Below are 12024 nucleotides of genomic sequence, written 5' to 3'. Positions count from 1 at the left end.
AAAAGGTACACACAAAATTAATGGAAATTGAAAAATTATGAATCACTAAAATTATGGCATTTGGTTATTCAACACAGAAGAGTTATTTTCTCTAACATCAACTTTGTGAGTCAGCATTAGTAAGTTAATGTTTAACTCCTGAAAAGGAGGACCAGCTTTGTCCATTATGGACTGAATTGTGTTTAATGTAACAGGTATTAGTCTGGGGAGAAGTGTAGCTAGTTGCCTTTTCTTTTTGCTGTTCTTTTTTTTTGAAAATATGTTTTACAATACAGAAATTTCAGTCACTGCTATATAACTTCTTACAAAAATAGCACTTACTGAAGTAAACTTTGAGAAAATAGCATTATTCTTTCATTTTGGTAAAAATGTGATTTTAGTGTGTGCCTGTCTTAAAGAAATATGCACCCATATTGATTAGTATAGACAAAATCTGCTTTTGCTACCCAGATTATGCCCCACATTGTGATGCAGTTCTTCCATATGTGTTCAGACTTTGCCTAGACAAAAGCAAAGCATTACCCAACCAAAAATTCTGGGTAGGTTTTTTTGTATCTTATAATGGAAAGGTTTGTAGACGCATATATATATATATATATATATATATATATATATATATATATATATATATATATATATATATTTGTCTTAAATTTGCATTTTTAGATTTCCTATGTAGCTTTTATGAGGAGAACTTAAAGAATAATGCTAACATGAAATTAATGCAGTATATTGTATCCTCAGTATTATCTCAGCTGTTCTCTACTTAATATCCTTGACAAGCATTTAAGAAATATTTTCATTCTAATGTGAGGTTTCATCATATACTTGCACAACAGTATATTCTTTGTCTGATAGAAGACAACTTCATACTGAACTCTAAAGAGATTGCCTTCATTTTCCAGCTAATTGAATGAGTTCCCATGAAAGCAGTAACTGGATTTGTCAAACTGCAACCTTTAGTCTTCCATTTGATTACTTTAGTATTCTCATGTATCAGTAGAAAAATATGGAATCTGCACACTGAAGTAAAGGAATCAGAAAACTACCTCTAATTCTAAAACAAGAAAATACATTCAGATCAATTTTAACATTTTTCCTGGCTGCATGATCACTTAAAATCCTTGCATAATTGCAATTATTTTTTAAAAAATGTACTTGGTGAGAAGGAACATTTGGGTCAAGGTTGAAAACCAAATATATCAAAATCAAACTCTAATCTACCAAGGGGCATATTCATGGCTTTATCTCAATATGATTGCTTATATCTGTTTTTGTCTCCTTCCTGCGAGCATCCTGTACACTCTGTTGCATGTATGGCTAATACAGAAAGCATTTCTTCACTTTCTGCAGGCAAAAATTATGGAATGTAATGCCTTTTACTGTTTGTGCTCTCAGAAAGCCACAGTATTGCTCTTTTAAGAGCTTGCCAAGTGCTTATCAAAACTGACCTCACTAGCTCAAAAATTAATTGCCTTCTGGTGTCTGTAATTTCAGCAAGAAAGGCTGCTGTTAATGAGATGAAACATGAGTAAACAGTAAAAAAACAAGTCAGTTTTGGCTGAATATTGCATGGAACAAAATACATAGTATTCTTCCTAAGTTGAAAACTGCAGGTGCTGATAGCTCTGATCAGGAAAATTCTGTATATTTGTAATATTATTTTGCTTTTATTTACTACATATATATAAACCCCCATTTTAATACAATTAGACGGCACAGAATGATTTGTGGAATATTGTTCAATCATGTTAATATAAAAGTTATTTAATCTATTTAATTCAGTTATGTTAAATTATGGGAATAGGGTTTATTTCTCATTTGTCTCTAACTTAAGTATTAAAAATATAGTTGCTCTGTGTGATTATGTGGGTGTGTATATAAATAAGACAGACCTAATGTTTTATGGGATTTTTGTTTGTTTCAGGGATCTTTCAAATAACAGAATTGGTTGCCTAACACCAGAAATGTTTGTAGGACTTAATAATCTTCACAAACTGTGAGTATAACACCAGTTTTGTTTTAGACAGAAGAAATCTCAACTGTCACATTACTGACCTGAGTATAGTTGGCAAGAAAATTACATTATAAGAAAGTTGTAGGCTTTGTAGTAAAAGGCCCCTGTCCTGAGCCTTTGATTGTGATGAGTTGAGATTTTAAGTATTTTTTCCCTACTTGAATTGTAAAATCTATCATAAATGCAAAGAATTAAATTTGATTTCCACATTAAAAAAAAGGCTAAACATGAAATTTCTGTTTGCATGTCTAAGAAACAATTAAAGTAAGTTGGCTGTAAATTTCCTGGCTGGGAAAGAGAAAATTCATAGGAAGAATCCTAGTTTAAAGGACATTTGGCAGAGCCCAGGAGGGCCCTGTATCTTCGTTCAGATCTGTCTTCATTCCTGAATGAGAAATAAATTCCTATACTGCATCCTTTAGTATAGTCATTCCTATAATATTTGACAAATCTCATACTTTCTTTTCATCTTCTCCAGCCAGTTATGGCATTTCCTTGAACAAAAAGGGAAATCTTTCTAGAAAGATCTGCCATGAGGTCAAGATAACACCAGGAAAAAGGCTGATGTCTGGCACACTTAACAGATCCCAATTATGAGAGTAACTATGCCAGGACTTCTGTGATGGAAACAAATGAGAACAGATGATGGGAAGAGCCTTGATAGCACATAATGAACAGGTGCAGCCTGCCCCTCTTTTTACTCATCTCAGATGATGTGCCAAATTAGGCAAGCTACTGAGGGTTTCTGTCTCTGCTTTTGTTGTGCACATTGAACATGACCTGTGGCCATAAAGCCAGATTACCTTGGAAGGTAAGTTTAATTCAAGATGGTGAAGTCACATTATTAAATGGCATGTGTTTCTAGTGGCTAGGAACAGACTCAATAGAAGTTCTTCAAATCCATCTTCTCTCAGAAAGATCTGCAATTTCCATTCACAAATCTGCAAGACCCCATCTTAAAAGTTAAATAGAAGTTCAATACAGAACATTGGTCTCTTGGTGGCAAAGAGCAGAAATTCGTTCCCAGAGAGTGCACAGCACTTGGTCTGTGACAGTGTTTGGCTGCACTGTCGCTTTTCAGAAAAGAAAAGAATGTGGCAGTGTTATCTCCACACCCTTCACCGATGCCAGAGATGCTGGGAAAAGGCACAATGTGCAGGCTGACTGCCCGTGGTTACTGGGCTGATCAAACCACACCATTACAGTTTCTTTTTGTACAGATTTGCTGTATACCTGCTCTTTCTGGTAGCCCAAGTATCTGTTCCAGCATTGGCAATTTTTTCTCAGCTGTAAGGACCAGAGAGACTCACCAATTCCCTCTACAGAGTCATTAACTTTGTATTTTCTTTTTGTGGGTCTGACTTTGACCCACATTTCCTTTTGAAATGGCTGTGTTTCCAGATCTTGCTGTATCATTTTCCTTCTGAGGCACCAGTTTATAACAGAAATTTGAATGAGACATTTCTTAAGTGTAGCTCCCAAATGGCAATCTAGTAGCATTTTTCACTTTGAATTATGCTATTAAATTAATTACAAGTCTCTTCATGTTTAAGAAGGTTCATCTCTTCTTGTTCTCCTTATTTTGACCAAACGTTGGTTTTGTTATTGCCAGATTTCATACTCACATTCTCTTAATGCAGTGAGGCAGAGTCATTGTGGAAAGCTCTAAATGCAACCACTCAGAAGACCATTTTGGCAGAGCATCAGCAATGTCTTACTCCCCTCCTTTCCATCTTGTCCATTATCTTACTTTGCTTTACAGTAAATGCACTTAACACCAGGTCCTTCACGCTTTTGTGGATATGATGTCCATGCTTCAGTGAAAAAATTATGATTCTGGTAACTGGAGACCTCTTAGTCTGGCCTCTTTCTATTTTATAAGTGAGTTTTGAAAGAAAGAAAAATGGAAAAAAAGTTGGCAAATCAGAAATTGTTAAAAAATCAATATGTGGCTATAGATGGTTTATAATTTAATCATATAAAGAGATCTTTAATTTTAAAAATCATAGTAATATATATTTAGGCTGTCTAATATCTGCTCTTTAATAATCTCTTACTTACAATAGAGTAGTATTGTTGAAGTATCTTTTGCACCATGTCTTAGCATACTTTCCAAATTTTAAATTCTTCCTTCCACTTTGCTAAGCTTTTCCTGTTATCTTCTCTCCAGTTCTTTGATCTTTTAAAAATTTGAAATATTTTTTTCAAGATTTAAGATTTGGCTGTTAATCCATTTAGTCTACCTTCCATTTTTCTTATTTGGGTTTTGAATTGCCTTTCTACCACTGACATAATAAATAGATCCATCCTGCATTGTAGTCTCTGTGGCCTAGTGCTTTATTAATTACTTTATGTGTTTTATTAGTAGTAGTATTTCAAAAGTCTGTCCTTAGGAAATCAGAGGCTTAGTAATAGTTTAGTCTACCTTATCCTTTCGTCTCAAGTGAATCATTTCACATTGCTGTGCCAAAAGCTACAGCTGCCTTGCAGGGATTGTCCTCCTTACCAAAATAAAGCCCAGAGTACCACCACTCTTGTTGGGTCACTGAGTATTTTGTGAAGAAATACAGCCAAGTCCCAATCAAGAGGAACTGTCCCCTGCCATTCAGAGTATCATATGTTCCTTGATCTCAGAAATCTCATATAATGTCCTAAAGCTGGTAGTAATTATTTGGACTGAGATTTCAATTTGGCTGTGGTGTAAGAAGTGGTCATTGTTAGTGGACTGCAAGCTGATGCTGCCTGGTACTTTTCTAACATTGTAGCTTGGTTTGCCTTGAAAGTTTTTGAAGAACTATACTTTTTAAACATGTTTAAAAGACAATAGGTCACCTTTCTGTTCCTACTGATACCTCTGAATTGTGTTTACTTGCCATTTGAGGGGTATGAGAAGGCTGTTCTCTGGAAAGGTTATGGAGAAGCATTTACTCAGTGCAGCATCAGTGTTTGTAACAAGGAAAAGATGACAAGTTATTAAACATGGAACTGGCTTCATAGCCATTTACTGAAGGAGAAATATAATGATGAATAGATGTGTGTTGATTTATGTAGTTGTTGATTTGGTAATTAGAGCTCTCCTGTGTTATGTTAGCAGAGATGAAGTACAGAAGCATCTTTGCAGGCTGTTATCAAAACCAGTAGGGAGAGCCGTGAGTCCACTGGAGGGAGCAAAGGACATAAATCTTTTCATGTGCCTTCTGTGAAGTACAAATATGGGATTTTCTTGTACTGTTTACAAGCACAAATGCCAAGTGAAACAAAATAACACAGTGTGTTTCACTCAATCTTGTAAATCTAATTCAGTTTGGAAAAAGAAATGTAGTTAGAGCTGTAAAATCAGCTCTAGGCCCAAACTAACACAGTGTGGTTTAGCCCAATGATGTGATGCATAAATAAAAACGGAGTACAGTAAAGACATGTTAAAATACTTCATTAAAAGGATGATGAGGATTGCTTGGGCTTTCAGGGATAATGCAGACACCCTTCAGTGGGCTTGGTGGTTTTGTGCAGTCTGGTTTAGAACAGGACAACCTACAGGATTCTTGATAAAAGGAAAAATAAACTAGTAGTATCATCTGGTATTGTTTTTAAACAGGCCGACACACAGAAACCACAAAAAATGGTCAGCTTCTTGATGATGTAGAGAAGACTTTTATTCCATTGTAATCAGGAGGTGTATGTCGGGGAACAGAAATTGAGTTCAAGTAATCCAAGTTACTAATGATACCTTAAATCTCATACTGGCCCTGAAATTACTGCAGCCAGTGACTTCTGATTATGTTCCTTGAGATTGATCTAATTTTTACATCCTCTTGGATTTGATGATTTTTACTCCGTAAAGTGATTTCAAAATGCTTTGACGTCATAGGACAAATGCAGCTGGAAGTGCCTCAGTATGAGAATAGATTTATTACATTTTGTAAGATACTATTTTACCACTCTTGGCTAATATATTGCCCTTTGGCTGTGTTTATGCTGTAATGAGGTGCACGTATTCTAACTAGGAGTGACATAATTGAATGCAACAAATCTTCCAAATCTCTTTTGGACCCAATGTTTCAGTGCTTTGTTCCAGAATTAAGTATGCAAATATATTTTGGCTAGGTAATGGAGCTGCTATCTACATTAATTCTGTTTATATTTAATCTAAGTATTAAGAGCTGTGGAATACTGGGATGATGCCACTGTGCTGATACACCAGACTTCATTTATTTAGTCCCTCATAAATTGTCTTCTCAGGTTTCAAAATGTTGCAGCCTGAAATTTATTTCAACAAGTAGCTACTGCTGGTTCTTCCCTTTGGAGGTTCAAACCCAAACTTTATCACTGTTTCCAATTGTTTGATTAAACTATATCTGATTTACTCTTCATCCTGTCTCTGAATCATCAGCAGCAGTTAGGTTTGTGATAATGTTATACTGCAAAGTCTTGTGTGACTTGATGTCATTGCACCAACTAATCACTTTGCATGGTGCCAGAAATCAAATAAAAACACTAACAGTTAATCAAGAAGACCCCATTTCAGCAAATAAGGAAATGCAGAATGTAACCTGCCCTCTCTGTATTTCTCTTGTCATTTTTTACACCTCCTATCCCATTTTGCCTTTTTTTTTTTTTTGCACAGATCAATCTGTTACCATTGCATTTGACTTTTGCTTTTTAATGCTGCCCTTCAGAGGGAAGCATTCTTCATATTCATATATTTCTGCTTCTGTCTATATTCTGCCTCAAATGGTACTTTGCATGCAACTCTTTTTGACTCTTTTGTGGCATTTGTCATTTATATTGAAACTTTTGGCAGAAGTGCTTTATTAATTTCTGTAAAAGGACAAGTATTGGTATATGAAAAAACAAGTTTAGGACTTTCTAAGTAACACCGAAATGTTTTATGTCTGATAAAACTGAAAACACATTTTTCTATTAATGGAGTGAGTTAATGGCATAGTAAGTGCTATAAGCTTTGGAGTGCATTAATTTGTTGCATTTGAAATATTTGCAAAAGAGATGTTACTGACATTTTAGAATAAATAACCTTTTAAATGAAGCTAGAGTGGGGTTCTAGGACACCTGAAATGGAGAAATTTTACAACAGTATATATTTGACAATATTTTAATATATAATGTAAATTATGTGCACTAAAAAATAGGTATTTACAGAGTACTGCATCAGCTCAGAAATGCATGAGTTATTTGGTGATTTCAGAAGGTTTCTGATATTTTTGTTAAAGAACAATCTATTTCCACTGGTGGATATTCAAATATTGTAATTATGTTTCTTGGACATAGAAATGTGTTGCATTTTGATTTACACAGCCCTGTGAACATGATCCTAGTCTGCTACTTATTAGTAGTAATATGGAAACTTCAAGCCAGGTCATTGCCAGAAGAATATGAAAAGTTGAATTGCTGGATTTCTGCTGATGGCACTGTCAGGGGCTCAATTACTCCAGCACTTGGTAAAAAAGAATTCTGAAATTTTTCTGGTAACTGAATTTTTGTAACCAACTTTGAATTCAAACATATGGTGTTCAGGCACTGGACAGAACATATCTCAGTATTTCATAAGTAGATAATTCATGTGCTCTGAAATCTTGATCTTGGACATGCACTAATTTTTAAGTTTATGGGTAGAGAAAAAGACATTATTGCTTGACAATTAAGCATTTAATTTTTGTATTACTAAGACATTGGCAGAGCAATACTGTTTAACTATGTAAAAGTGAATTTCCTCTGTTTGCAAGTATTCAGCCGAGCCATTCAGCCATCAAGACAAGAAAGAGTAGAGCAGTAATTAAAATGGAAATGACCTAATTTAAGGATGGGAAAAATTGGTGTGTTGAAAGTCCTTTGTAATAAAACTATTTGTGTAGTCACTTTGAAAACTCATTACTGTTTTAAGGAAATGCTTGAATTCTTTGGAACATTACTAAATTAAGACACTGTTTTTGTTTCTTTAGCTTGTAGACATTCTGACTATACAATAAAAATACAATACAAGTCTCATTGGCTAATTATTTTATTAATATTTTCACTCAAATTCTAGAATATTCTCTTCTCAAATTCTCTTCTTTTAAATATGTAGAAGTGTTCCTCTTTATGACACCAAGTGAATTGTATGTATTTCTGTTGCAAAAATAAAACAAGAGTCTGTGAATTGATTTAAATATTACTGTCACCTACCAAAACCAAACAGCAATGCACCAAATTTAAATGTTTTTACTATTGTCAAGAAAGCAACTTTTTAATTAGCATTGGGAAAATTATATTCTATAACAATTTTCTTTTCTTCTTGCATTTGTTGTAACCAACAGTAAATTGCTTTCTTTTTTCCCCAGGAATTTGTCAGGGAATATTTTTTCAAGTCTCATGAATGGACTTTTTTCTGAGCTGCTAGCTCTGAAAGCCCTGTGAGTATCCTTCCTTTTGTGTGTAATCTGAAGTACTTCAGAAACACATTAGAATAAACATAGCAGAGTTGAATATGAATTCAAGCAGGATTGGCTTTAGAGACGCATTCTAAAAATAAAATCTGCAGTGTTTTGTTACCCATGTCTGGCTCACTGTTGATGAGCTGCCATCTTTACCTGTTGCAGGAAAATGGATAGCACTGATAATTCAACCCCATTCCTGACTAGCCCAGTCTGGTCCTCCTGACTAGAATCCCCCTTTTTTTTTTTTCTTTTTACTTTAAAATCTTATACTTTTCCATGGTTTCATGCATTAAATTTTATTAGGCCTCTAATTGCACAAAACCAATAGTGTTAAATATTTTTCCTGGAATTATGCTAACATTTCCTAGTTATTGATATTAATTGTACTTGCCTAAGATTTCAAAGTGTATACTGAATCTTTCTACTTAGATGGGTTTTTAGTAAATTTAGGTATGTTATAGTATGATTTCTGCAGTAACACAGATCCAAAATTATTTCAATAGTCAATGATGTTGTCCTGGAACCAAACCCAGAATTTTTGCATAATATTATGAGAGCAATAAACAGTGGGACAACATGTACTGGTTGTCTCAGACTATCTTTGAATTCATGCTTCCATAGTTATGCATTAATCTAGAATTCTCTTTCAAATTAGATAATCTGAGTCCAGGCGGAAGAAAATATGTTCATGGAAACTGCATGTTTACCAATTGTGGTCATTCTTTGCCTTTGTAGACATTTCAACACTGATTCACTGATTTGTGACTGTAACCTGAAATGGGTCTTGCAATGGGCCAGAAATGCTTCAGTGCGAATAGCAGAGGAAACAGTTTGTGCTTACCCCAGTGCTTTACATGGACTGTCCCTTTATAACCTGAAGGAAAACCAGCTGATCTGTGGTGAGTTCTACTCTCATTTAGCATTGCAAATTGAAGTGGAACCCAGAGAAAATATCGAAAACCCAGAAATTATGCAGAAAGCCAAAATAATAAATCTAACAGGTGTTTGACACAGAAGTTACACCTGAGAATGAATGAGACAAGAACAAAAGAGCAATTTCTTATTTCATATCTCAAGAACATCACTGTTCTGTAATGTATTCAATAATATGCAATTATGACATAGAACATTTAACTATGATGCTAGTTCTACATTATATTCTTCATGAAACTGAGATTCCTACATGAGTTTATATAATGTTTCTTTCAAGTTATTTATCTGAAAGAGCGATATTGATGTCAAATTTAATTCTTGATTTTTTATTTTTATCAACCTGTAAATATACATTTTATCACTGCTTCCTGGGGATGAACAGAATTCTTACAGTGAGCTTCAGCTGGTTGAATAGTGTATGAAGATGTAGAAGTGAAATGTTTTTTGAATATTTTCCACCATAATAAATATGATAAATGTGGTATGAGGGAGAAAGCAAAAAGGTAAAAAGAAAACTCATTTCACATTGGGCTTTGTCTATCAATGAGCAGATTAAAGCAGAGATTTTTAAACGTATCACACTGCCTAGAAAAGATCACTGCCTGAGATTGTGCCAGTGGGTTCCAGAATCAAAAGTCTAATTTCACACATGGTTGATGAATTTCAGAATCTTTGAATCTCTCACATGCTTGAATGACAAAAAATTGCTGAGACTGTGACTTTGCTAATGTCTTTTGCAAACAAAAGGAAAGTCAGACGTTTGTCTTATAACCACAAGAAGAGCAATGTGTGTTGTAACAAACATATTAGCAGCAGGAGGAAGATCAGAAGTTGCCTGGAAGGATTTAGAGAATTGGTTTTAATAACAAATACAGATGGTTATAGGTTGGAAATGTCAAAGGATGTGAATACTACCTGCAGATGATCCATCAGGTGAATTCTTAAGGAAACACAGATGGATGTCTGGAGGCAAATATGGAATGTGAGACCTTGTGAGTGCAAGGCTGAGACAATTCCAGTAGCCTGTGTTACCAAACATTTGAAATTCTGCAATGCTCTTCAAATATTAAGCTCCCATTTTATAGAGAGCCAGCATGGGCATCTTCCTAGAGATCCATTTCCCAGCAGGAAAAGTAGTTATTCTAAAAGTGCTGAAATGATCAGAAGAGTGATTAAGGACTGTTAATTGGTATTTCCAGGTAACAAGTGAATATAAATCTCTGAATTCTACAGAGGAAATGAAAGCAATTTCTCATAATTTCTTAATTCAATTCCTAATAGAACTCCTTATCAGACCTTTGATACAGAATTTATAATACCCATCTAGTTCTCGCTTCTATTTACAATCAAGGGCTGTAATGACTGCCAGTAGCTTGACTTTGCTTCCAATATCTGCAGAGAGTTTTACAGTGGTTGTAATTGCTGAGCCTTCCACCAGCTCTGTAATATCTGCCAGGTATTTCATGGTGCTCAGAGTATCTGCTGGGTAACTCACAGTGCCCAGAACATTTAGCAATTTCATTTTCAGTAAGTTAATTTGAGCTTAGGCATAATAGAAGGCTGTCTGGCACCAAAGTAATAATAGCTATTGAGGATGATTTATAAATAATATGTGTTAAAATATGCACAGAGTTGATCAAATTAAATGTATCTTAAAGAAAATGTGGAGTGACTTAAAAATTGAAAACTCCTTTATGTGAACATCATCCATATTGTCAGACATTTATAGACACTGATCTTCCTTCTACATGCTAAAAGGTGTTATGAGTTTTCACAGTGATAAGATGAGCAAAAAAAGAAGAATGAAAGGGAAAAAATTAAAATAGGAGAGAAATGGGCAAAGAGTTTTGCAGGGGAGTTAGGGAATGAACCAAAAAGTCAAAGTATGTGGACTCTGAATAGCTACAGGGAGCAGTTTGCCATCAGCTTTTTAGATTATTTTATATGTTAAGGTGAGAAAAAAATTAATCTTTTGGATTTCTTCCTGGCAAATCTTTCTCACACATCTACTTACTCATGATAGCCAGAATAGTAAGTTGCCTGTTGGAAACAGTTAAAAACCTGCTTTGGGGGTTTTAGGAGCTATGTAACTGCACAGTTTTAGAATTCCCAGGATTCTGCTTGCATGTTTCACTAACAGCTTTTAAGAGCTACTTAAATCTTCTTTAACAAAATTCTCCAGCTGTCAGAAATGTTTGGTTATAAAACAATTCTTCACAATGTTGGAAATAAGGCTGAAAAGCTAATTGGATGACAAAATATGGTTTTGCCCTTGTCTTCTGTGTTAATGATGAGGGACTGTGGTGAATTCATAATAGTATGGACAGAGAATCTTTCTGAAAAATGGTTGGGAAATTGGCTTCATACAGTGCCTTGTTACTCTTTCTCCATGACTCCAAATACGAGTTACTCAATTTCCAGGAGGAAAATTGTATTTTCCTGAATGCAAGTACTATAAATTTCTAATTTTCCTGAATACGAGCGCTGAGATCTGACAGGAGTCTGAGATTTTCTCTGGCTCACATCACCAGCAGAAATGGATTCTCTAATCCAAATTCTTCACTCAGGAAAGACCTGTATGTGTGTTTGTCTTAAGGGGATTATGAAAGGTTGCTCTGAAAGCTGGGTTTTGATTATTAATAC

General features: G+C 34.7%; 1 protein-coding gene across 1 annotated transcript in view; it reads left to right on the top strand.

The window, feature by feature from the left end:
• ADGRA1 (adhesion G protein-coupled receptor A1) overlaps nt 1-12024 on the top strand; it is a 251711-nt gene that overhangs the window by 96094 nt on the left and 143593 nt on the right. Inside the window, exons 4-6 of the mRNA XM_074545040.1 lie at nt 1928-1999; nt 8353-8424; nt 9184-9347. Of these exons, the coding sequence (XP_074401141.1) occupies nt 1928-1999; nt 8353-8424; nt 9184-9347 (308 nt within the window). The remainder of the gene's footprint in view (nt 1-1927; nt 2000-8352; nt 8425-9183; nt 9348-12024) is intronic.

The sequence above is a fragment of the Zonotrichia albicollis genome, chromosome 7 (genome assembly GCF_047830755.1).
Source record: "Zonotrichia albicollis isolate bZonAlb1 chromosome 7, bZonAlb1.hap1, whole genome shotgun sequence".
In the NCBI taxonomy this organism is placed as follows: Eukaryota; Metazoa; Chordata; class Aves; order Passeriformes; family Passerellidae; genus Zonotrichia; species Zonotrichia albicollis.
Note: the sequence above shows the minus strand (reverse complement) of the source record. Positions and strands in the feature narration are given on the sequence as shown.